General features: G+C 44.3%; 1 protein-coding gene across 1 annotated transcript in view; it reads left to right on the forward strand.

The window, feature by feature from the left end:
* Positions 1–24,450, forward strand: part of ADRA1D (adrenoceptor alpha 1D) — a 78,797-nt gene extending 54,347 nt beyond the window's left edge. The window contains exon 2 of the mRNA XM_001380223.4: positions 20,398–24,450. Within this exon, the coding sequence (XP_001380260.2) occupies positions 20,398–20,942 (545 nt within the window). The 3' untranslated portion in view covers positions 20,943–24,450. The remainder of the gene's footprint in view (positions 1–20,397) is intronic.
* Positions 24,451–27,512: the final 3,062 nt, after the last annotated feature.

Below are 27,512 nucleotides of genomic sequence, written 5' to 3' on the forward strand. Positions count from 1 at the left end.
AATACTGCAGCGAGACAACATGCCAGGCCATCACCAAAGAGCATTTTCCCACTTGGCGCCAGGGCCGGCCCCGTTAGTCAATGTCCCCGGGTGACTTCCAATTCAAACAGGATTTTGGTTCATAACAACATCAGAGTCTCTCTTCTGCAGCCGGGACCTCAGCTGCCAACCCCAGTTTGAAACCATAATGGGGCCTGGATCCCGATCGCGCCTTCAGACCTCCCGGGAAAACGCTCCTCTGGGTCCCTGCAGATGTCGGGATGCGAGTGAGCTGGCAGATAATCCTGTGCTTTAAGGTCCGCCTTCATTATCACGCCAGACCTTTTGTGCTGCCCGGGCAGGATGGGAATGAAAGGAAGATGAGCCCCATTTTACCAGTGAGGAAACTGAGGTTCAGAGAAAGGAATTGATCTACCATCTATTTCCCACTCAACTGGACAGCCTTGGGTTGAGGCCCCACCACCAGCACCCCAACCACCCCACCACCCTATGGTGTGGTTTCCTGAAAATGGCCCATTGTAGCAGCCAAGTAGAATTGAAAGAATATCGGCTTTGTAAGTCAGAGGGTCTGGGTTCAAATCCCAACCCTGCCACTTAATAAATATGTGACCAGTCTTTGCCTCAGTTTCCCCATCTATAAAAACATTGGATTAGATGACTTCTAGGGTGCCTTCCAGCTCTAAAACTAGGATGTGCAGATGATTTCCTCCATGTCATCGCTTCCCCTGTGAGTGGAGGGTCTGGCCCTTTCAGTTGACCAAGTAGTCAGCTAGTAAATCTCATTCTCTAGACTCTCTTCATTCACCCTCTAGCCATCTTCTTGACACTTCAGGAGGACCTTCCCCTCCTCTCCTGCCCATAACCTCGTCCGCTTTCCACATCTTACTCTGGGAACAATACTGAGATCAGCACCACCCTGGGAAGAATGGGTCAGCCCATCACAGACCCTCCCTGGGACCAGCCAGGCAAAATCCACCTCCCCTCTCCCCAGCCACCATTGCCCATAGATCTGGTGTTTCCCTATTAGATAGGAAGCTCCCTGAGGACAGGGACCATCTGGCTTCTTTCTTACTTATGTCTCCTCCTCTTACCTCTGTGCCTGGCACATACTTATAATAACTAAATATAATGAACAAATGCTTTTTCATTCTCTCAGATAACACTCACCCAGCTGTGCCTTCTCACAGGGGGCTCAACATGTTTTCAAATACCTAATGCAGAGACCCTCCTGATTAAGCTATCACAATGGATCAAATGCTAGGCTTGAGGGTCAGATTCAAATCCTGCTCCACTCTCTAGCTGCGTGACCCTGAATAAATCATTTAGATGTCCTCAGCCTCAGTTTCCTCATCTGTAAAACAGGGATAATAATAGTGCTACTTCATAGGGTTATTGTGAAGATCAAATCTATGCCCCTCCCTTGGCTGCACCAATTCTATAAATTGGATTTGACATCATAGTTCAGCTTCTTATTCCAAGCATAAAGATGGCTAGCCGCGGCTCTGATCGTGTGGTACGAGCTTGAACCCCAGCTGTGCATAGTACTAGCTATGGGACCTTCCCTTCTGTTTTTTGGTTGGTTGGTTTCTCTGGGTTGGCTGCTTGGGACGCACTGCTCAGACTTTATCTGTTGTGCAAGAGCCACCTCTCCTGGAAGGTGGGCTGTGGATCTGGGAAGCCCCAGACGTGGCCCTTCCGTTGTCTCATCTGTAAAACAAGGGCTGAATTGAATGATGGACCTTGTAGGGCCTTTCCAGCATCAGATAAATAGTTGCTGCCCATCCAGACTTGAGATGTGATGTTAGTCCTAGACCTCACTTGGGAGATAAGAAGCTAACTCTCATCACTGTGATTCAATGTACAAGAAACAGGGGAAAATCCGAGGCCATCCATCACCCAAGGGTGATGACAAGGGTGTGGGGCTGACAAAGTGCAAGGAGTTCTGTTGTGGGGTAACGGAAAGAGCGTTAACCTTGGAACTGGAAATGAGAGACCCAGACATTTTACCTCTGGCACTAACTAGCTCTGTGAGCTTGGGTCAGTTGATTGAGCTCTCTGAGACTTAGTTTCCTTGTCTGTGACAGAGATGAGATGATCTGTGCTGCTTACCTAACAGAGGGGGTTGTCAGAAAATCACTCTGTTAAAGTATTTGTGAGTATGAACCCTCAGCTTCAGTTTGTTCATCTATAAAATGGGGGTGATAATCACAGAATTGTTGTAGGGACTAAGTGAGATAATATAGGTAAAGCTCTGTACAAATACTAGCTATTATCTCCTCAAAGCTCAGGGAAATCTGGAGTAGAGGAGGAAAGGCTTCCTGGAGGAGGCGGCATTTGGGTTAGAAAAAAAGAAGAAAACTACCACATGAGATAATGTGTGTAAAGCATTCTACAAACCTAAAAGCATCATAGAAACATCTACTCTTACTGTTAACTCTTTATCAGTGGATCATCAATTTAGACCTGGAAGTCTCTTATAGGCCATCCAATCTAACCCCTTCTTTTCACTGAGATGTCCACTGAGACACAAAGAGGTCGTGACTTGGCAAAAGTCACACCACTATTAATTGTCTGAGGTAGGATTCAAACCCAGGACTTCCCACCTCCAAATTCATTCCCTTATACACTATATTATGTTGTCTCTGAATTTCAGATAGAATCAGTTCAGAGACAAATAATTATCCTACTTTTTTTAATGATTTTGGGAGACTACTGAAATGACTGAACAACAACAAACTGAGAAAACCCAACATTAAACTTCCAGCTAGAGAGGGGGTTTTCTAAAGAGAAGCACATCAAAGTCCTCCTTCATAACCTGACTCTCTTGGCTCCTTATCCAGCCATTCCCATACTCCCTATATGACTTCTCCAGTCTGGTCAGACTTTTCCCTCTTTCTTCCCAATGACCATCTCTTCCTTCTACCTCTGCACATGCTATTCTTCCTTCCTGGAATCATTTTTTTTAAACCCTTACCTTCTGTCTTGGAGTCAATACTATGTATTGGCTCCAAGGCAGAAGAGTGGTAAGGGATAGGCAACGGGGGTCAAGTGACTTGCCCAGGGTCACACAGGTGGGAAGTGTCTGAGGCCAGATTTGAACTGTAACAAGGGAATCACTTTAAAAGACTGATATATATTAATTTAAGGTCGCCAAGGAATCAGCTATGTAATTCCTAAATGAAAAACTCAAGTCAGCCGTCAGCCTTTTTTGGAGTTTAATTACAATAGGAGCAAGAAAGGAATTAGAGATATATATAGAGAGAGAAAGGGGAGAGAAGGGAATAGGGCTTAAATACCCCTTCTGTTTAGGCTGGGCCAAAAGGCCCAACCCCTTAGATAGCTGGGGCAAAGAAAAGAGATCAGTCCCTTTCACTCACGTGTCCAAAAAATGGAGAAACAGTCTCAGAGGCCCCCACCTTCAGCTTCCTTCAGAGCAAGCTTCCTCAGAGCCCAGGAACCACACCGCTCAAAAAAAACTCCACCCCCTTCAGTCTCCAGACCCTCCTATCTTTAAGGACAGCATCCAAGTTGCCTCCCCTCAGTCCTCACATCTACCAATCACTCTTCATCAATTTGCCTGTCAATGGAGGCTCTCGCTTAACCCAGGACCGCCCAGAGGTTTCTGGCTTTTTGCACATGTCTGTTGAAGGTCATATTTTCCAATGATTAAATCTATACTCCTTTGCTACAGCCTTTCTAAATCCTGTTAACTTGAGTATGGTAGAGATTGGAATAATTAAATTTTGATCTAGGCTGCAGCCCTTACTCAATCCTATTAGGACTGAATAGGGTGGAGATTTATTCCAAGTATCTCCATTGTATCAATTCTAAATCAATCAAGACTCAAAGAAATTCCTGTTCTATGCTTAAGCATAGGTCAAAGTCCTTTCCATTGTTCAGCAAAGGGTTTCTGTCCTAAAGTAATCTTAAGAAGGGAAGAGAAGGAACCTCCCATGCCAATGGAGTTCCCATTCCAATAGACTATCAGTAAGAAATTTTCCAAGTATGAAATATCCCAATGGTGAAATTTCCAACATTTATAAGTCTAAGGAAATTTGAGGTTTACAATCCCCCCTGATGATCATTGGGAGACTAGTCTCCCCATTGATCATTTAACATAATCATTTTGTAGTTCTAAATTCACTTCTAACTAAAGATATACACAATATTCAATTTTCTAGGAGAAATTAGAATAGTGAGAGAGGAAATAGAAAAGAAAAGAAAGCAAAACCAATGTTTGCTAGGCGCATTGACAGAAAGCCAAATTAGGGGCAGTCCCTTTTGGCATAAATGTTACAATAAATGTTCAATCAAAAGTTCAGTCCAATCAATCACATCCAAAGTTCATTCTTGATCTTCTTGATGAAGTGTAGGTTTTTGGCATCTTTCTGCAACAGTTCATTCTCTGGATATAAAAGTTTCAAGCTTCTTTCTTGAAGATCTTTTCTTGAACAAAATCAAAATCTTTGAATTTTTTATAAAAGTAAAATCTTAAACAAAAGTCTTGGATTTTTATAAAAATAAAATCTCAAACAAAAAAATTCAAAAATTCTTAGATTTTAAATTAAAATACAATCCCCCCTGAAGTAAGTATTTAAAAAAAAATTATCAAGTTTAGCTCAGAATGCAATGTTCAGTTATGGGGGTGTATGTGTCAATTATCAAAAGAATAGAAAAATAATCAAAAACATAAGAAAAATTCAAAATAGACCTTGTATAGGTCCAGTTTAAAGTAATTTCTATCCCACAAGTATGTAGGACAGAATGCAGTAATATTTCACTTAGCCATTTTTAGCCAAGACTACAGGAAGTTGCCATAATATAAGAAAGAAAGAATTAGAATTCTATTTTGATGGGGAAATGTCATTCCCTTGTCTGATTTTTTTTCCTTCAGAGATATAGGGAGCCAGCATGATAGTCAAGCTTTGTACTTGTTTGAGTACTTCAAAAGGAGTGTAGATACAAGGAAGTCCTACGACTTAAACATAAGTTAAGCGTCGCAACCTTGAGTCTCACTTTAATATTTCATGTGTGCTCTATTGGCACTATTCAGGTTTAGTCTGTGCTCCTTGTTTTTATCCCTTTTCCTGGAATCAGACACAAACATTAATCACAGTCCTATAATATTTTATCAATAAATGGCAGGTTCCCATAGTTTAAAGCTTTTAGGCATATATTGATATTATAGCAAGAGTATATATATATTAACTTGTATTACTGCAGGGAAAAAATATTAATATTAATTATGTGTACCTTCAGTACAAAAATGAAAAAAAATCAAATATTCTGATAAAAAAATAAAAGAAAAGAAATAAGAAAAAATAAGAAAAAAATCAGTAATTCAATATATTCTTGAAAATAAAAACAGCATCCATTTGTCTATGGATTATTATCTCCAATTCTTATGATAAGATAGAGTCACAATTCATATGATAGGATAGAGTCAATCAGTCTCAGCAGAAGATGCTTTCTTCACATGTGAGCAGTGAATCCAAGAGTCTCTTTCTCCAATCTTTATAGATGTTGGAGTAGTTAATAATATTTGGAATGGTCCTTCCCATGAAGGTTCAGTTGCTCCAGTTCGCTTGAAATTCTTGATATAAACTTTATCTCCTGGGTTCAGGTCATGCAGAGAAAAGTCTAATGGACCAGCTTGTACTGCAGCTCCGGATTCATGAAGTTCACGTAGTTTGTGCTGTAACTCCTGTATATAGGAAGCAATAGTAATATCTCCCCCTAATAGCGATGTATAAGCCGGGGAGAAAGGCTTAGCCTGTATAGGCGGATGTCCAAAAAGCATCTCAAATGGTGAAATATGTAAGTCTCCTCTAGGCCTGCTTCTAAGATAAAATAGGGCCAGAGGGAGAATTTCAGGCCATTTTAAATGGGTCTCAGTGCATAATTTGCCAATCATAGTCTTAAGTTCTTTATTCATCCTCTCCACTTGGCCTGAGCTCTGGGGGTGATATGGAACATGGAATTTTGGAGTTATCCCCAAGCAAGAATATATTTGATTTAAGACAGAATCGGTAAAATGACTCCCTCTATCGGAGTCAATACGTGCTGGTAGGCCAAAACGAGGGATAATTTCTTTTAAAAGTATCTTTGCAACAAAATCTGCTGTGGCTCGGGTTGTAGGAAATGCTTCCGGCCATCTGGTTAGTTGATCTACAATTACTAGACAAAATTTATAACGTCCAGCCTTTGGCATTGTTATGAAATCTATCTGTAGATGTTCAAAAGGTGTGTAAGCCAGAGGACGTCCCCCAAAGGCTTTTCCACGATATGCATGTTGGTTATATGCCTGGCAAATAGGGCAGGCTGAACATACTTTAGAGGCTATAGTAGTTATACCAGGGGCTATCCATACTCTCTTGACAGAGTCCACAATGCCCTGGGTGCCAAAATGACCATTTTTATGAATAGATTGGCAAATTTGGTTATAGAAACTTCTAGGGAGCAGGGGTTTTCCTTCAGATGACACCCATACTCCATTAATTTGTTTTGCTTTAAATTTTTGTTTCCATTTTTCCACTTCCTTTTCATTATAGGAGAGTGATAAATTTAAATTATCAGTGGTTGTTAATGTTAAAATTAATCCAGGTCCTTCTATGGCTGCTAGTTTTGCAGCGGCATCTGCTCGGTCATTTCCTCTAGAGACAGGGTCAGAGCCACCTGTATGGGCAGAGCAATGAACTACAGCTAGGGCTTTAGGCAGTTTGAGAGCAGAAAGAACTTCATTAATAATTTCTGCATTAGCTATGGATTTTCCAGCTGAGGTTAAAAATCCTCTTTGGAGCCATAGCATCCCGACTGAGTGACAAATGCCGAAAGCATATCTAGAATCTGTATAAATTGTTGCCTTTTTATCCTTGGCAATTATACAAGCTTGTTTTAGAGCTATGAGTTCTGCTCCTTGAGCGCTAATGTTAGAAGGTAGTGAAGCTGACCATTCAGTGGCAAATTCTGAGACTACGGCAGCTCCAGTGTAACGTATGCCATCCCTCATAAAAGAGGAACCATCGGTAAATAAAATCAGATCTGCATTGTCTAAGGGAGTGTCCAAGAGATTATCTCGAGGCTTTTCTGCCATGGACACTAATGTTTCACAGTTATGTAGTGGTTCTCCTGAAGTAGGTAAATCTGGAAGCAAGGTGGCAGGGTTAAGAGTTGAACAGCGTTTCAAGGTAATATTTTCACTATTTAATAAGGTTATTTCATACCTTGTAATTCTCTGATCCGAGAATGCCTGTGTTCTATGTTTTACCAATAATGCTTCAATCTCATGTGGGCACATTATTGTTAATGGACATCCCAATACTAAATCAACGGTTTTTGTTACTAGTAAGGCTGTAGCAGCTACTCCTCTAAGGCATGGTGGTGCTCCTGCTGCTACTGGGTCTAGTTGGGCAGAATAATAAGCAATTGGGCGCTGAGAAGGTCCCAAAGTCTGAGTTAACACACCAGAGGCTACTCCTCTTCGCTCATGCACATATAAAGTAAATGGCTTGTTGTAATCTGGGATGCCTAGAGCAGGGGCAGACATGATAGCCTTTTTCAGATCTGTTAGAGCTGACAAGTGTTCAGGCTCTAATTTGAGGGGTTCAGGAACTGAATCCTTTGTTAATGCTATAAGGGGTTTAGTGATTTCCCCATAGCAAGGAATCCATTGTCTACAAAACCCTGTTGCTCCTAAAATTGCTCTCAGCTGTTTCTTAGTGGTAGGAGCACTCAATTTTTGAATGTTCTCAATTCGTTTTGGAGAAATATAACGAGCACCCGCAGTCAAGATGAATCCCAAATATTCTACTTTTTGGAGACACCATTGAACTTTATCCTTAGAGATTTTATGTCCTCTTTTGTGCAATTCCAAAAGAAGGTGTTTGCTATCTTCTTGACATGTTTCTGCATCTGTTGAAGCCAAGAGTAGATCATCTACATATTTGATTAATTTGCTATTTTTAAATGTTATATTGTCTGTGTCTTGGCTCAAAATTTGCTCAAATAAGCTCGGACTTTCGACATAACCCTGTGGCAGCCGACACCAGGTATATTGTGAGCCCTTCCAGGTGAAAGCAAAAATATGCCTGGAGTTTTCATGTATTGGTATGGAAAAGAAAGCTGAACACAAGTCTACTACTGTAAAGTATGTAGCTGTGCTAGGAATAGATGAAATAATAGTATGTATGTTAGAAACTACGGAGTGTCTCTTTATAACGTGATTATTCACTGCCCTTAGATCCTGTACAAATCTATAGATGTGCTTGCCATCGGGCCCTTTTTTTGGTTTTTTAATTGGCAGGATGGGCGTGTTGTATTCAGATTTGCAAGGGATTATTATTCCCTGTTCTATTAATGAGTTAATAACTGGTGTAATACCCTCAATTGCCTCCTTTGAGAGGGGATACTGAGGGATAGAAGGAGGTGGGCTAGATTTAGTTTTTATCTGCACAGGAACAGCAGATTTAAGTAAGCCTACATCAGAAGAAGATGTGGCCCAAAGAGACTCCGGTATATCTTTAGGTATTTCAAAAATGGAAGGTTCTTTTGCCTCCTGGTTTTCAGAGAGAAGTACAGGGAGTAAATTTAAAGATTCCTCTGGTACTTCTAATGATAATGAGCCATCTGGGGAGCAGGTTATTGTGGCTCTGAGTTTGCATAGAAGGTCCCTCCCCAGCAAATTTAAAGGGGAGTCAGGCATCAAAAGGAAGGAGTGTTGTACCTCCAGGGGTCCTACAGACACCATTCTAGGAGGAAGTCTTTTAACTCTTTGGGTTATTCCTGATACTCCCATTACATTCTCTGAGCCAATAGAATAACATTGTAAATCAGGTGTTCTCTTTAATACAGACCAGGAAGCTCCGGTGTCTAATAGACAATCATAATAGGTGTTACCCACTTTTAAGGTAACATGGGGTTCATTAGTATGGGGAGGGCAGTGGATAGGGACAACGGGTAGTAGGACATCAGGGTCTGGGAAATAAAAGGTTGTATCCTCTGATTCCTGTGCCCCAGCCCCCCCCGGGCACCATCATTGTGTTTGGGATATTCCTTGGGCACCCCCCTGAAGGGCACCTCTCTGAGGGTCATTAGTACCTCGAGTAATTTTTGGACGAGCGCCATTTCTCATATATTGTTGAGTATAATCATTAAAATTTTCTTCAATTTGAGCATTGTCATTAAATTCCCAATTCCTATTTCTATAATTCTGGTTTCTAAAGCTCTTATTTCTATATTCATTATAGTTATTTCCATAGTCATTATTATAATTTCTAGAATTTTGGTTTCTATAACCATTATCATAATTTCTATAGTTATTATTTCTAAAACCATTATTAAACTGTGTATTCCTTCCAAACATCTTAAGAAAGGTTCTACATTCCATCATTTTGTGGCCCTTCTTCTCACAGAAGTGGCAAGTAATGGATTGATAATTGGATTTCTGGAGAGGGGCAATTGTCGTTGGTTCATTATCATGCCCACTTTCTAATTTAGTTATCCTATCTATTACACATCTCATTTTTTTCTTCATTTCCTCCATGTCATCATTATTCTCTTTCTCCTTTTCTTCGTTTCCCTTAAAAACATATATAGCTGTTTTTCGCAATTCTTCAAGGTCCATATCTGACCATCTTGGGCATTGTGTTTTAAAATAATTTTTAATTACTTTGCAAGAATTATTTACAAAGATTCTTCTAACTTGTCTTAAACTATTCTCTTTATTTAAGTCCCAATCTAAGTATCTGTCCCCAAACTCGATAATTCTGTCCATAAATCTGGAGGGTGTTTCGTTTTCCTTTTGCTTAATTTTTTCCAGTTCCATCCACTTATCTGTACTGTCCGCACATTCCTTCATGGCCGTGAGGATGGCTTCTCTACAACGGTATAGTTGTAGATAGTCCTCAGGATTATTATAGTCCCATTCGGGATCCTGAGATGGCCAATGTGCTGCATTACGCCCCCGGGTTTTGTTGACATGAGCAATTATTTTATTTTTTTCACGTTCACTTAAAAAAGCCTGTAGTAAGCTCTCAACGTCCTTGTAAGACGGATTATATTGAAAAAATATGTCTCCCATCTTTTTTGTTACTAGAAAAGGATCTTGTTCATATGTGGGGATATTTCGTGTAAATTCATTTATTTCTTGGGGAGTAAACGGTATCCTATGTCTTAAAGTCACCACATCCCCATTTCGTCCTATTTCAGGTACTTCTCTTAGAGGAAACAGGCCTCTAGTTGGATTTTGCACCTGTGGGTCAGTTTGACAAGGACAGGTTTCTCTAGGAGGACAAGATCTCCCTTGCATTGGAATTTGGTTTTCTGTAGGAGAAGGAACATGAGAAGCTGGGATTGCAGGGGAAGGGTTTTGGGGATTAAATTCAGACAAGATTTGCACTGCACGAGAGAAGCAGTCTGTTAACTGGGCTATAGGGAAGGTGTTTTCCATCTCTATTTCAGGGAAGGAAATTTCCTCATTCAAAGGTTCAGAAACAGGTCTGTTTCTGGTAGAGTGGGTGTTTGCCCATTGATCCTGTAAGAAACATTTTAGATCTTCTAATTGGGCTTGCATTTTTTCCTCAATTTTTCCTATTTTATCTTCCATATCTCCCATTTTATCCTCAATATTTCCTATTTTATTCTCAATATTTCCTATTTTATCCTCAAGTTTTTCTATTTTATTCTCAATATTTCCTATTTTATCCTCAATATTTCCTATTTTATCCTCAATTTTTTCTATTGTATCCTCAATTTTTTCTATTTTATCCTCAATATTTTCTATTTTATCCTCAATATTTTCTATTTTATCCTCATTTTTTTCTATTTTATCCTCAACATTTTCTATTTTATCCTCAATATTTTCTATTTTATCCTCATTTTGTTTTATTTTATCCTCATTTTGTTTTATTTTATCCTCAATATTTTTTATTTTTTCATCTCTAAATATAGTATTGAGGAGTACAAAAATGACAGTACCTATTAATATAAAAATTTGGAGGTATCCTTCATTCCTCAATGCCCCTACTTCTTCAGCTGCCATATAATTGTCAAAGAATGTAGTACTCATTTTTATATGTATATTTTGTAATTTCACAAAACACGTGGGGAGCAGGGCAAAGCAACAAACTTTCCACAGGGTTTTTTTTTTTTTTTTAAATCCAGGAAGTTGTTCCTTAAGGGAAAGGATATTTAGAAACAGTTCTTCCAGCCAGGACTTTAGAGTCCTGTTGCTGAGATTTAAAAACAGCTGTTTTCTGTCTATCAGAGTCACACAGCTGGGAAGTATCTGAGGTCCGATTTGAACCCAGGACCTTCTGCCTCTAGGGCTGGCTCTCAATCCGCTGAGCTACCCAGCTGTCCCTTAAGATTAAAGGGAAGAAAAAGAAAAAGCTGCTGATTCCAATTTAACTTAAGGAGAAAAGAGAAAAAGTTTTTTATACTCACGTGTTCTAGCAGCTGTGTCTTTAAGCCAAGTTTTTTTTTTTTAAAAAAAAAAAAAGGACTAAGTGGTGAAACAGTATAGTAAAAAGGCAAAGAAAAAGTTTTATTGAGAGGATTCTTTAGACTCCCGTGTGGTCAGCCACAATGTAACAAGGGAATCACTTTAAAAGACTGATATATATTAATTTAAGGTCGCCAAGGAATCAGCTATGTAATTCCTAAATGAAAAACTCAAGTCAGCCGTCAGCCTTTTTTGGAGTTTAATTACAATAGGAGCAAGAAAGGAATTAGAGATATATATATAGAGAGAAAGGGGAGAGAAGGGAATAGGGCTTAAATACCCCTTCTGTTTAGGCTGGGCCAAAAGGCCCAACCCCTTAGATAGCTGGGGCAAAGAAAAGAGATCAGTCCCTTTCACTCACGTGTCCAAAAAATGGAGAAACAGTCTCAGAGGCCCCCACCTTCAGCTTCCTTCAGAGCAAGCTTCCTCAGAGCCCAGGAACCACACCGCTCAAAAAAAACTCCACCCCCTTCAGTCTCCAGACCCTCCTATCTTTAAGGACACCATCCAAGTTGCCTCCCCTCAGTCCTCACATCTACCAATCACTCTTCATCAATTTGCCTGTCAATGGAGGCTCTCGCTTAACCCAGGACCGCCCAGAGGTTTCTGGCTTTTTGCACATGTCTGTTGAAGGTCATATTTTCCAATGATTAAATCTATACTCCTTTGCTACAGCCTTTCTAAATCCTGTTAACTTGAGTATGGTAGAGATTGGAATAATTAAATTTTGATCTAGGCTGCAGCCCTTACTCAATCCTATTAGGACTGAATAGGGTGGAGATTTATTCCAAGTATCTCCATTGTATCAATTCTAAATCAATCAAGACTCAAAGAAATTCCTGTTCTATGCTCAAGCATAGGTCAAAGTCCTTTCCATTGTTCAGCAAAGGGTTTCTGTCCTAAAGTAATCTTAAGAAGGGAAGAGAAGGAACCTCCCATGCCAATGGAGTTCCCATTCCAATAGACTATCAGTAAGAAATTTTCCAAGTATGAAATATCCCAATGGTGAAATTTCCAACATTTATAAGTCTAAGGAAATTTGAGGTTTACAGAACCTAGGACCTCCAGTCTCTAGGCCAGGCTCTCAATCCACTGAGCCACCCAGCTGCCCCCCCCCCCCCGGGATCATTTTTTAAGAATAGTAGGATAATTGTTTGTCTCTGGATTGGTTCTACCTGAAATTCAGACATGGTTGTCCCTTAAGCCAAATACATACGGCCTCTAACTCTGACCATAGAATGGCCACACATTTTGACCACAGGATGACCTCTAACCCTAGCCACAGAGTAACTGACCACTAACTCAGGCACAGATGGACTTCTAACCCAGACATGGACTGTCCCTTGGTTCAAACACAAACAGAGGCCTCTAATTCTGACCATAGAATGGCCCCAAATTTTGACCACAGAATGACCTCTAGCCTTAGCCATAGACTGACCCTAACCCTGATACAGACTGACCCCTAAATCAAACATGGGCTAACCCTTAAGCCAAACACAAACTAGCCTCTAATCCTAGTCACCAGATCCTAAAAAATAGGCAAATTTGGTCCATGGACTGGGTGTGCCATCATACTATGGAGGAGCCTTCCCACTGGCCTTTCCCCTTTCCATTAAATGGAAACAGAATATAATGCCTGGCACATAGTAGATGCTTAATAAATGCTTGCCAAGGGGGCAACTGGTCAGTTCAGTAGGTTGAGAGACATCTCTAGAGATGGGAAGTCCTAGGTTCATCTGGCCTCAGATACTTCTTAGCTGTGTGACCCTGGGCAAGTCATTTCACTCCCCTTAGCTAACTCTTACTGCTCTTCTGTTTTGGAACTAATACTGAATAGTGATTCTAAGGCAGAAGGTAAGGGCTAAAGAAAAAAAAAGAATAAAATAACAAAGAAAGGAGATATATTACTATTCCAAGTAGGATCAGCAGAATGGGAAGTAACCTGACCTTCCTCTGGGACCCTTGGACTGGACTTCACTCTGTCCCATCTTTGATCAGAATGATCATTTATCCTGGACCTTAACTCTCTACTTGTGAAGCTATCACTTATCCAGTTGGGCCCTTGTCACAACACACCTGGACTATCACAGCAGCCTGCTGGTTGGTGTCCTTTGCCTCAAGTCCCTCCCCAGTCTCATCCAATCCATCCTCCGCTCAGCTCTCAATACAAGCTTCTGAAATAAAATGCAACTCTGTGCATGTCATTCCCCTACTCAATAAACTCCAGTGGCTCCCCATTACCCTACAATCAAATCTGAAATCAGTGTTGGGTTGATCTTGGATATTGCACTTTTTCTCCTGATCCCATCCCTTTCTCACTGGCTCTCCCCAAGCCTGGAATGCTCTTCCTCCTCCCCACAGCTCCTGGCTGCCTTCCCTGCGTTTCTTCAAGATTCAGCTCAAATCCCACTTGGGCAGGAGGCTTGGTTGTCCCCAGGCTCCCCCATTAGAACGCAGGGCATTCCCTGAGGGCAGAAGCTGTTCTGTTTTAGCGCTCCTACAATCCCCAAGTGCTCTGAGCAGTAGTAAATGCTTCTCAACTGCTCGCTCACTGACACTGCGTTGTTACCCAGTGGCCATCCCTGGAGGCTCCTTGGGGGCCCCTCTAAGGAAAGACAGGCAGCAGAGGTGGCTGCGGAACGAGCAGCGTCTCTCCCAGACGTAGCTAGCCTCAAGGCTGCCCTGAAGGGGCTCGGGACCTCTGGCCGCCTGCCTCCCGCCCTGCTGGGACAGAGCTCCCTTCGGTGTGAAGAGAATAAGAAGGCTTATCATAAGGATAATAATAATAATGCTCCCAAGCCAAGCGCAGGCTCACCGCTTGGCAGGGTTAGCCCAATGATTTGTCATCCTGGGCTTAAATAAAAGAAATTCATCCCGAGTCAGGAAGTTCTTTTCCAGCCACAATACGCAAGAGCGTGCCGCCTAGGTTCAGGACCAGAGGGGATGGATGGCAGACTTTCCTTGAGTCTCTGGCTCCACCTACTGGCCACGGAAGGAATAGGCACTCCTGGAGCCGGAGTTTCATTGTTAGAGAAACCTCCAAGTCCGAAATGAAGGTGGGCACCTTCTCTGAAGCAACTTGGAGACCTAGAGAAGTGCCAGGAGCTCCAGGAGGGTGGGAGCAGCCAGTTGCCTTTTTGTGTGTCTCCAGCCCTTGGCACAACCTAGAACAATCTTACTTATTGATGGGATTGATTCAGAAAGAATGGGGCGCTTCAGTGTCCCCCCAATGATGTACAAATGACTCTTATGAGAGCTTTTCTGAAGAGTAGGGCTCTTTGGGTCAAGAGACTGAAGGTGAGATGATGACCAAGATGGAGAAGATTGGTGAGGACGCCAGAAGCTAGCATTTCTCTAGCTTTTTAAGGTGTTTGAAACATTACTCCACATACCAGCAACCTGGGGGAATCAGTGTTAAGATTGTTCCCATTTTATAGGTAAGAAAACTGTGGCAAAGACAGACTCACCCAGGATCACACAGATACCAAGTGTCAGAGCATCTGAAGTGAGTAAATCCAGCAAATCCACAAGTGTGTATTAAACCCTGGCTCTGTACCAGGCACTGTGCCTCAGAGGTAAGGAAAAGATACATAAGCAGGAGGCTAGAAGGCCCCAAACCATTTAATTTTTAATTTCATATATTCACTAGTCTGGTCCTGCTTTTTGGTTATATCTTCAGTGATTCTCTATTGCTTCTAGGATAAGATTTATTACTCTCAGTCTAGTATTTATACTCCTAATCCATTTGGTGCCAGCCTATCCATCCAGTCTTATTCGCATTGTTCCCCTTTAAGCCAGGTCAGATCACTGGTTGTTCAATTTCAGCTGCAGGATGAGAAAAGAGTAAATGTTTCAATTCTCCAAAGAAAGGAAGAAGGTAATGGCTGTAAACAACAGATCAATCAACTTGACTTTGATCCCCAGGAAAACTCTAGAACTTAATCATCATCATAATTAATTATCATTTTGTTAATTATTAACATTAATAATTACATGATGACTATTAAATGAATTAATGGCTAGTAAATATTTAGAAAAGGAAGCAGTTATCAGGAAGGGATTTATATATGTCATATCAAACTAACTTTATCTCCTTTTACCAGGGTTTTCTAATTGATAAACTAAGTAGATACCATAGGTTTAATTTATCCAGGTTGCAAAGTGTTGATAAAGTCTCCCTATGTATTCTCATGGAAAGAGAATATGCCAGATTATACCTTCTGTGATGCAGGGAGGGTGGAGAGGAGCTGGGATACTTTTGGATGAGTCTTAAAAGTAATCAAAACATATAAAAGATTTCTGATTTCTTTTATATAAAATCTCCTTTTTCTTTGCATATGGAAATGCCTTGTTTGGTTTTGTAAAATTTGGAATAAAAAGAATTAAAGGGAGAGAGGGGGAGAGAGAGAGAGAGAGAGAGAGAGAGAGAGAGAGAGAGAGAGAGAGAGAGAGAGAGAGAGAGAGAGAGAGAATTTAACAGAAAGGTTTATGGTGCTAGACAATGGTTAGACCAAAAGAGCTATGATCAACGGTCAACTTGGAAGAGGATCTTCACTTGAATAAGAGAGATCTGTTGGCAAATAGATAATGATAATGATAAATAAAAGGATAGATGGCATAGTTATCTGATTTCCAGATGACATGAAGCTATAAAGATTATTTAAAATGCTTGAACAGCAAATCAGGATTCAAAAAAGTTTTGGAAGATCACAATCTTTCATTAGATGAAATTTAATATCTATAAAGACTTAAACTGAAGGTCAAAAAATCAGCTTTAAAAGTAAATATCAGGAGGCCAGGTGGGTGGCTCACAAGATGGAGAGCCAGGTCTGGAGACAGAAGATTCTGGGTACAAATCTGGCCTCAGACACTTCCTAGCTGTGTGACCCTGGGCAAGTCACAGAACCCCCATTTGCCTGCCCTTACCACTCTTCTGCTTTGGAACCAATACTTGGTGTTGATTCAAAGACAGAAAGTAAAAGGCTTTAAAAAAGGATTCTGTTAACTAGCCCTTGCCACTCTTCTATCTTAAGAGTTGTTAATAGGACAGAAAGTGTTGGGGGGGGGTTAGTAAATAAATATCTGATGGTGCTGGGTGGCGGTTTATTTTTCAAGATCTTGGAGTCTTTTGTGGATTTCAATGGGAATCAAGAGCATGTTCTAGCATCTCAAAAAGCTGAAGTGATTTCAAGCTTCATTGAGAAGCTCGGTGCCCAGGGAGGTGAAAGGCTGTTGTACTCTCCTCTAATCAGATTACTAAAGGATGGCATTCCGTTTGTTAATTCCTGGATGGCATATTTCAGAAAGGTCATCACTAAGCAGCTAGAGCAGGGCAATCAGGATAACAAGGGGCTGCAAATTTAAAAGGATCACTTGAAGGAACTGGGGGGGGTAGCCTAGAGAAGGAAGCCTGGGAGTTGGGGAGAGTGACTGTCTTTGGGGTTCCCAGGTGTAAGAGGATTAGACTTGTTCTAATTAGCCCTAAAGACCAAAATCAGGAGTAATGAGTGAAAGTTTTCCCATGAAATAAGAAAATATCAGCTGAATTTCAGGAGGGAAAAGTCCTAACCCATTAGAGCTCTTAAAGCCTTGAGGAATTCTCCACCTAGAGGTGAGATGATTACTTGTTGGGAATGATAGAGCAGAGAGGCTCCCTTTGAGCAAGGACTGGGCTAAAGAGATCCAGGCTAAAGGATTATATTTACAGTACAAAGAACCTCTGAAACCCTTTCAGATCTAAGATTCTGTGAAAGAGTAGATCAAGTCTAACTGCTTCATTTATTAGAGGAAACTGAGATTTAGTGGGATAAAGGGACTTGTCCAAGGTCACACATCCAGTGGGAGAGCTGGGACCCAAACTCAAGTCTCTGGTATCTAAGTTATTAATGTTCCTCCCACTGTGCTATCAAGTATCTCCCATTGTTTTCCCCACTTAACAGATACAGAAACTGAAGCCAGAAATGGGAAAGGGTCAATTCCAAAGTCACCCATTCAGTTGGTGGCAGAGCCAGGACTAGAACCCAGGACTCTGAAGACTTCATCTGGCATTTCCCTACCCCCCACCCAGCCTACATAGCTTTTTAGTTTGAGCTCAGATGACTAGAGATAATTTTATCCCTCCCCACACTCAAGACCTGAATCTTACCTGATAAGGAAACAAAGTCAAATAGTACAGTCGGTGCAACATGAGATGAGATACCTGCTCTGAAAGGAAATGGGTTGGTTTGAGTCTTGCTGGCTATCTGACTGAGCATTAAGGACAGAGATAACCTCTGGAGTGATGGTTCGGCCCTGTTCCAAGTTGAATGAAGAAAGTTCTCAGTTGGACTATGGTAGAATGACCCCACCATGCCTCCTGAACCCCTCCATATGGTAGACCATGGGCTGGCCTTTGGTAGAAATTTAGAGCATCAGCAAAGGTAGTTTTGGAACCCCCCATTTTGTCAGTGGAGCAGATACATGATGAATTGATAGAATGCCAGATCTGGAATCAGAAAGACTCATCTTCCTGAGTTCAAATCTACCCTCAATCACTTACTAGCTGTGTGATCCTCTGCAGTCCCTTAACCCTGGTATGCCTCAGTTTCCTCATCTGTAAAGAGTCAAACATGGCTGAAAATGACTCAACAATAACAACCTTGTCATCACTCTCAAATCCCAGGTGCTTTTATGTCCCCGCTCTCCAGGCTTCTTATCCTTCTTCCTTTCACTAATATTTACCCGCCTTCCCTTCAGGGCCCTGCTCTTTGCTGGAGGAAATGGAGGGCTTATCTGATCACAACCTATGTTGGCTAATGGAGTAACAGTAAAGATCTGGGTAAACTGTTCCAGAAAAAGAGGGGAGGAGTGCTTCTAAAGGCAATGCCTCAACCCAAGGAATGATTCTCTCCAAAAGTGGCAGCTTTAGAGCAAGTGATAAAACACTGGCCTGGTGAATATTTGGTGACATTTCAAGGATTCCAGAAATGGACAGAATCTGCTGAATAGCAAGGGTATGAGAGAGGCAGAAAGTGGCCATCCTTGGGGGAAGAGCTCCCAGAGGTCCTTGTCCCTTCTTCAGCTGTTTATAATGTGCCAAGCATTATGCTTTCCAGGATGATGAAGTGGATGGAACACTGAATTTGAAATCAGGAAGACCTGGGTTTGAATCCTGCCTCAGACATTTATTACTAGGTACCACTTTAAGTCACTTAATCTTTGTAGGTCTCAGTTTCCTCATCAGTTAAAAAAAATGAAGAAGATGGAAGAGGTGACCTCAAAGGTCCTTTCTGTCCCTACATCTGGGATCTTAGATCACTATACATCCCCCTTTCCCTACAAGGTTACTAAGCATTGGTACATTTCTTTTTTGTCACTCCTTAAAGCAGTCCTGGAATAATTCTGTGGCCAACATTGTATCCTGCTGTTCTTCTTTCCCCCTCTTTCCCCTTGCCTTGACTACTTCCTGAGAAGTGGGAAAAAGACTTTCCTGACTAGCCCCATCTGCCAAGAAACCTTTGGAACAATTGGAGCTGTCCAAGATCCATTAGCTGGCACTTGGTTGCTGGCTTTGCTGACTGCTTTATGTGTTTCCTTAAGGAGCAGCCTTGGGAGGTGGTGGCTTCCTCATCATCATCAGTCTTCACAACAGGGTGGGATGACTACTATGAGATGTTGGAGAAGTCCAAGTGGGGACTCTTGCTTAGCCATGAGGTGGGCCAGATGGTCACCAAGGTCCCTTCCAAAATTCATATTTTGCTTTGGCGGTGGGGATCCCCAGAGCTCTTCCATGTTATGTCTGCCCCAGAGCTGCAGTCTACCCAAGCCAGATGAAAATGATTCCCTTTGGATTCTAACGTGTTGAAGTATTTATTTATTTTTTAAGAAAAATGATTCCTCCTCTAAGGGGAAGTGGAAGGAGGAAGTTATCTGGGTATTTTAATGTAACAACCCAATGAATTAATTTTTAATTGAAATTTTTATTTAATTAATTAATTTAGAATATTTTTCCAAGTTTACATGATTCATGTTCTTTCCCTCCCCCTCCCATAGCCAATGAGCAATTCCACTGGGTTTTACATGTGTCACTGATCAAGACCTAGTTCCATATTACTGATATTTGCACCAGGGTGATCGTTTAGAGTCTGCATCCCCAATCATATCCCCATTGACCCATGTGATCAAGCAGTTGTTTTTCTTCTGCAGTTCCACTCCCACGGTTCTTCCTCTGGATGTGGATAGAGTTCTTTCTCACAAGTCCCTGACAATGAATTAATTTTTTAAAACATTCAACTTGTCAAATAAGTCAATATTTGGCCCATGTGTAAAGGCTCCTTATGCATGGTTTAGGGTGAGTTGGTCACTCCATTCTACTTGTTTGTTGTTTGTCTCTGGGGTACCTGCTTGTTTCCTTTCTATCCCAAGAGACCTCTGGGCTCCCCTAGGGTGGAGGCAGGGGCTAAGCAAGGGACTGGAGATTTAGAACAAAAAACGTTCCTTAGGGATCACTGAGTCCAGCCCCATCACTCAAGGACAAGGAAACTGACTTACCTGGTATTATACACCACTGGCAGACTTTTGAGGTAGAATTTGAATTCAAGGCCTGATTTCAAGCCCAGAACTAGCAGGAACCCTTTTCCGCATATAATGAGGGTTTTCCTGAGGGCGGGGCTCTGTCTCCCCTTTCAGATCAGGAACCTCCCAGGTGCTAGAGCTGGCTCTCTCCCTTTCTGGAGGCCTGCCGTACGGTTCCTCCTCCCTGGGGCCAGTAGCCATCTCTCCCATGGGCTCCTGGGCAGCGTCTCAGCGATCACCTGGGGGGGGGGGGGCAGTTCACTCACCCGCTGGCCCTCACTCTCTCTCTCTCTCTCTCTCTCTCTCTCTACCCCTCCCTCCCTCTGTCTGTCCTTCCCCCACAGGCTCACTCTTCCCGCAGCTGAAGCCGTCGGAAGGCGTCTTCAAGGTCATCTTCTGGCTGGGCTACTTCAACAGCTGCGTGAACCCCCTCATCTACCCGTGCTCGAGCAAGGAGTTCAAGCGCGCCTTCGTGCGCCTGCTGCGCTGCCAGTGTCGCCGCCGGCGCCGCCGGCCGCTCTGGAGGGTCTATGGCCACCACTGGCGGGCGTCGGGGGGCTCCCGGCGGGACTGCGCGGCCTCCGGGGCGGCCCCGCTCGGCCCGCCGGCCCGGGCCGTCTCCCTGCTGCCCGGCAGCCCGGCCCCGGCCGCCTTGCGCGAGTGGAAGCTCTTCAAGAAACCCACGACTTCGCAGCTGCGCGCCAAGGTCAGCAGCTTGTCGCACAAGCTCCGCGCTGCCGGGCCATCGGGGAGCTCCCCCGCCGCCACGCCCTCCCGCAGCGAGGTGGAGGCCATCTGCCTCAGCGTCCCCCAGGACGGGCCTGACGCGGCTGCCCACCGCGCCTACGACTTGGACGACTACTGCGGCCTCCGAGAGACAGATATTTAAAGGGCCGCCGGGGCCGCCCCGGGCTACGCGGAGCGAGAGAAAGCTGGGTGGACAGCTGGGCCCAGGCAGCCTCCCCCGGGACAGGCCCATCACAGCGGGGCCTCTCCGGCCACGAGTTCAAAGGCAGCTGCGGTGGGAAGGGCTCCAGGCCAGCCGGGACCAAGCTTGGGGGCGCCCTGTGCCTCCTCGGGGCTGGGATGGCTCTCAACCAAGGGACACTTCAAGCGTTCCATGGGGCCCACGCATCAATTCGAGGGTGCTTGCCTGGGGCGGAGGGAAGACCCATCCACACCACCGTCCTGGCGCCCAGCATCTCCAGACGAGAAGCCAATCTCCAGCCCTGTTTGGGGGGACTCAGTGGGAAAGCTCCCCAGACCTAACGGTGGTCACGGATTGAAGCGGAGACCCAACCTGCCGCCCCTTTGAGCATTCCCCCCGCCCCCAGGCCAGCCCCTTGCTCAGCCCTTGGACAAGAGCCTAAGGCCCCACCCCACACTGCTCAGATCTAACATCCGGGTCAAAGACAAAGGCAGTGTGATGGAGTGGAGAGAGGGCCAGCCTTGGAGTCAGGAAGCCCTGAGTTCAAGACCTACCTCTGACATTTCGTGGCAGTGGGCAAGTCACTTATCCTCTTGGTGAGCTGGGCAACTAACTCATTTAAGCCTCTTGTTGCAGAGGAGTTCCTATGTTTATGGAGGGGCTTTCCACGCCAGAAGTTCCCTGCCTGATGAACTCACAGGTCTGGACCAAAACATAAACAATGAATTTTATTTATACATATATATATATATATATGATCCCCCTGGCAAAATGAGGGAACTCCTATGCTCCTGTAATCCCTTTCCTGGGTGTTGTGGTCCCTGGACACTCACCCCTAGGTGCTCACAGACTTCCTGAAGAGGGCCCCACGGGCTCAGGGGAGGGAAAGCCCCCCTGCTTCTACTAAAAGTTCTCTTCTCTTGGCCTTTCCTCAAGTCACTGAAGTCATGAGTTGAGTTTGGGTCTTACCCCACCCATTCAGAGTTTTACTCACCAAATGCCCCCTTTCCAGTGGGTGGCCCACCCTTTGGGAGTCCTTGGTGAGCTTCTACCACTCCTCTCCCAGGAGCCTCCCTCCTCTGCAGACTTCCCCTTCGATCTCTTTTCCCTCTGCCCATCTCCACTTGGACTCTCTATTGCTTCTCGAAGGCTTGGTCCCCTGAGGAGAGGAGAGGAGAGGGGCCACCTCTCTGGACATGCAGGAGTCTCCCGGCCCCAAGTGCCCACCTCCCCAGCCAGGCCCCTGCCACTGAGCAACACTCCCACCTGGATTCACCCATCTAACTGTTGATCCCGACTGGCCCCTGCCCCCCCCCACCGGGGCCAAGCCATGCCATCCTAGTGTTTACACTGTACATATCTCTGTGCATGTTATAATGCTTCTCGCCTGTGTTTGGGAGCATCCACAGAGTGGTTTTCCTTTTCCTTCTCCGAGATGTATTTATTGGTCAGAGTATTTGTTCCGTGACTCGCTCTGTGCCCGTGCACTGGGCACACCTGTGTACCCCCTGCAAGCCCCTGATCCCTTACAAATGGCTGCTTTCCTTGTCTAAAGTCCAGCAAGCACTCACTCGATGGCCAGAGACGGAGGACCAGCACTGTGCGGTCGGGATTGATGCTGAGGTTTCTGGTTCTGCAATCAGAGGGAGGGGAGAACAGGCTTAAAGCTGGCAGGGCACCAGAAAGGCCTAGGAGAGAGGCGGCAGCATGGTAGAGTGGCAGAAGGGCCGCCAGAAGCGGGGAGCCCGGGGTTCACGACCTACCTCTGACAGACCGGCATTACCGATTTCCAAAACCAAATCAAACCATCACCTCTCCTCGGGGCCATAAGCACAACTTTTCACCTTGCCTTGCTGAACAGGGAGGTTCAAGATGTGCCAAGAGTCCCAGAAGAAGAGGCAGCCATCAGTGCAAGGAGCAAAACATGCACTTCCCAACAGAAGCAAGCAAACAGGCTGATGGAGCCGAGATCCACAAACCTGGCTGTTATCTTTGGGTGCAGGATCAGACTTTTCATTTCCTGTATACTCGCCAAACTAATAAGCCCTTATCTTTCGGCTACCGTTTCCAGCCCAGGAGAAATCAGGCTGCTCCCGAAGGCCCTTGGGGCTCTGCTCACAGCTTGGGAAGGAGCCCAAGTCCTTAAGGAACTTGGAAATAGAAAAAGAAAAGAAAAAAAAAGGGGGGGGGGGTAATTTGAGGATGTAAAACCAGACAGCATGGCCCAAAATTACCAGAAAGGAAGGTTAATAAGCTAAAGAATTCCTGGCACTTCAGAACTCCTAAACTTCTCCCATACACGATTAAAAGGGTCCTGTAATTTCAGATCTATAATGTCTAAGGGGGTGGGGGGAAATGCTGGCTTACCGTAATTTCCAGCCTATTGCATGCATAGGAAACTCGCTTTTGGCTTGAGAGAGGCTGATATTTCCTGATCTTCTCTAGCCCTCTCTCGTACGACTGAAATCATGTTATCTCAGGCCTGTATTGCACCCACTGTATTCAAGGGGAGAAATACAAGGTTCCATCATTTCCAACCCATCACGACCTCTGGGGCAGGACTTTGAAGATGGATGGAGTAACATCATGTCCAACCCTCAGATGAGGCTGAAGGGTCACCTTGTTGGCTGGCAGGTGGCCTCAGAGGCTGAAAAAAAAGAAAAGAAAAAGCAGTGTGGTGTTTTCGACTCACGAGGAGGATCCCCGCAGGGTTGGAAGGCCAGCAGGAGGGAGTCCACATCCCCAAAGTAAAGCAGGTTCTAGATGGTGTACGGTTCCATGTAGACCACAGCACCTAGTCAAGCTTCCAGGCTGGTGGGAAATTGATCAAAATTGCCTAATGGAGAAAGGGGACCCCACAAAAGGAAAGGAACTAAGGTTATTCCTCTGGAAAAAGGGAAGACAATCACAGGCTTTAGGTTGGGGTATGGAGCAGGAGGAAGCGGGCAGATGCTGGACCCTGTGATGATCGATGACCAAGGTGGGCATGGGAAGTCCTGAAATGAGGAGGGTCCTTTGCCTAATCCTGGGGGGTACGGAAGAAAGATAGTAGAGAGAGAGCAAAAGTGCCCCAGACCCATGGACACCACCATCCCCCAATAGCCTAGCCTAAGTGCTCTCCATTAACCCATTGTAAAGTGAATCAAGTCTGTCATTCCATCCCCTCCTTTGTCAGACCCCTCTCCCCCAGGTGCCTAGTGCCATCATGGGCACTGCCAGTCCAAGGCAGAGTCAGCTTTCCTTGTCTTACACCTGGCTTATCTGGCCAGGGAAGATGTGGGCAGGCACTCCTCCCAAGCCAAGGGACTGAGCATATCAGGGAGTCTGGAAGGGGTAATTTCCTGGAGGCTGGCCTCCCTCCCACTGCCAGCCCCTAGCCACCACTCAGTGCCATCTCTGTCAGAATCTGTGCCCCAACGGGCTTCTGTGGAAACTTGTTCTGATGATCAATAAAACACCATGCTTAGTAGTCTTGGTCTCTGGTTTTCCATCTGTGGGCTGGGCTTGAAAGCTGTAGCAGCATCCATTGTCCTGAGTACCAGCAAGAGTTTTTTCTGATTCTATTTTAATTCTCCTTTTTTTTTCAGTTAACAAATATTTGTTTTCTCTCTTTCTTGCCTACCCAACAAATGAAAAGAAAGAAGAGACACAGAGATAGGGAGGGAGGGAGAAGAGAGAAAAAGAGAGAGAGGGAGGAAGGAAGGAAAGAAGGAAGGAAGGAAGGAAGGAAGGAAGGAAGGAAGGAAGGAAGGAAGGAAGGAAGGAAGGAAGGAAGGAAGGGGAAGAAGGAAGAAAGGAAAAAAAGAAAGAAAGGGGAAAGGAAGGGAGGGTGGAAAGAAGGAAGGAAAAGGGGGAAAGAGGAAGAAAGAAAGAAGGAAGGAAGGAAGACCTTGTAACAAGGTCTTTGTTTCAAGCAAAACAAAGCCCATTAGCCATGTCCAAAAGTGCACGTCTCATTGGCTTCTTGAATCTATCCCCGTATCTCAGGACGTGGTTAGCGTACTTCATCCTCAGCCCCTTGTAATCCCGCCTCGTAATCAGCACTGTGGGAGGGAGCTGAGGACGGAGGGCCGGGAAAGAGACAGGGTCCCACAGAGGAAACCAGAAAAGTCAAGCGATGGCCGTCCTAGCGTTCCCGACTGTACTATGCAGACAGACCCTTAAGAGCTATAAAAGTTCAACCGGAAGGGACTGTGGAGATCACCTAGTCTAAGCTTCGTTTGTGGATGGGGAAACAACCCCGGGAGAAGGGAAGGGACTCCTCGGGACCGCACTGCCAGTTTAGGGTAGAATTGATGTATGCACACAATCCTCCCCATCTGGAATCAAAACGAGTGGCTCCCCCCAGTTTAGGCTAAGTAATCCAGGGGTGTTGCCTCTGGAAAGCCGCTGTGAAATTGTCTCCGTGTTCATGGGAGGGCGGCTCTGGAGAATCCCTTACAGCTTAAGGAACAAGGATAGTTTCTCTAAGAAGCTCTTCGTCTCTGCCCTTGGAAAGCGAAAGGGCCTGGGCGGGGCGGGGAGGGCGGGGACCGGGAGGCGGCAGAACCAGAGCCGAGACAAATCTCAGCCATTTCATCCTTCATAATAGCTTTCCTTGGAAGGCGGCACCACGGGCCCCCTCTGGTGGCCAGTCTCTGAATTACACATGATGAGAGTGAGCGCTTTCTCTGAACTTGTCAGACAAGATTGCAATGACGGTAATGATGGTGACGACAGTGATGAGGGCCGCGATGGCGATGGCGACGGCGATGATGGTGATGCTGATGCTGAATAGCCGGTATCATATTTATTCATATAACCTTTTAAGGTTTCCAAAGCTCTTTCCATATGTTCATTCATTTGATTCCCCTGAAAGAGAATGAAAGGAATGGGGAGTTCACAGCTCTAGAACTCGGGGGGCCTTGAGGCCGTCCAGCACTTTACAAATGAAGAAACTGTCAAGAGTTTCTTGAGCTTCAAAGAAACGACCTTCAGTCCATCCTAGTGCTCAGCTATTAGCCAATGATTCATGCAACCCCCCCCCCCACACACACACACACAGCCCAAACCCTAGGGCAGGTGCTAGACTGCAAATGAAAAAGTACTCACAATTTTGGAGTCAGAGGACCTGAATTCAAATCCCACCTTTACCCAATGGCACCAAGGATCGGTCCCTGGATCTGAAGTCAAGACCTGAGTTTGAATCCTACCTCAGACACTTAACATCTCTGTGACTCTGAGCTATCATTTTAATGCTTTCTGCCTCAATTTCTTCATGCATAAAATGGGGGTAATAACACCTACCCCCCAGGACTGGAAGAATAATATTAGATAATATTGAAGAAGAAGAATAATGAAATAATAATAATGAAAAATTGAAAGCACTATAAAAATGTTACCTAGGTGGTAGTAGTAGTAGAAGTAGAGGTAGTGGTAGTAGGAACCTTAGGAAGAGGAGGAGGAGTACTTGTGAGTGGTGGTAGTAGTAATTGTTGTTCCTCAGTTCTTTGCATTATGTCCAACTCTTTGTGACCCCACTTGGGGTTTTTTTGGCAAAGATACTAGACTGGTTTTCCATTTTCTTCTCCAGCTCATCTTACAGATGAGAAAACCAAGAAAACAAGGTTATATGACTTACCCAGGGTCACACAGCTAGGCAGTGTCTGAGGTCACATTCCAACCCAGGATCTCCTATCTCTAGTCCTGGCTCTCAATCCACCGAGGCACCAAGCTGTCCTCAAAAGTCTGATCCTTTGACCTTTTTTAATTCAGCATTTTCCCCTAATCCCCTAAACAAAACTCAGTTGAGGATATGAATGAACTGGTTTTGTAATCTACATCTGCTTTAGGATGGCATTTCGTGGCCAGTTGTTCTCTCTTCTCTTCACATCTTCACAACAGCTAAATTAAAAACAATATTTCTAGGGACCTGATTATTGTGGTGAAAAAGAAGATGTCAATTCTACTTTACCATAAATGTACACATGCATGTATGTGTGCATGTGTGTACATGTGTGTGCGTGTGTGTGTATCCTCCTTTCTTGGCAGGAATGTCGGGGTTGGGACAATCTCCCCTTTTTATAAGGCTCCTGTGAATGTTAAAGCAGATCCTGGGCAGAGGATTAGCTGGTCCCTTTGGCCCCCCTACTTGGAATCTCTCATATGAAACCCAGAATAAATACTGCTGAACTAGGGAGCTGGAGGGCATCTGGGCCTCTGGACATTCGGGAGTCCGGTAGGGTGTGGGGACAGAGAGGGAGGCTTCCCTTTCCTTCGCTGTGCACCATTCAAACCTGGGCTTCTGCCGTGGGAGTGAATGTTCTTTCTACATCACTTCATCCTATTTATGGGGCCAGATGAAGGGAGTTCTGGGTCTTGGAGGACAGAGGAGGCTTTATGCCAGAGCTTTCATGCTATCCTTCAGCACAACAGGGAGAAGATCTGAACATAAAGGCACAGTTCAGTAACAGCCTGCAGAAAGGTGTAGGGGGCATCTGGGTGTCTCGGTGGATTGAGAACCCCTAGATTCAAATCAGGTCTCAGACACTT

This window comes from Monodelphis domestica, chromosome 1 (genome assembly GCF_027887165.1).
Source record: "Monodelphis domestica isolate mMonDom1 chromosome 1, mMonDom1.pri, whole genome shotgun sequence".
Lineage (NCBI taxonomy): Eukaryota > Metazoa > Chordata > Mammalia > Didelphimorphia > Didelphidae > Monodelphis > Monodelphis domestica.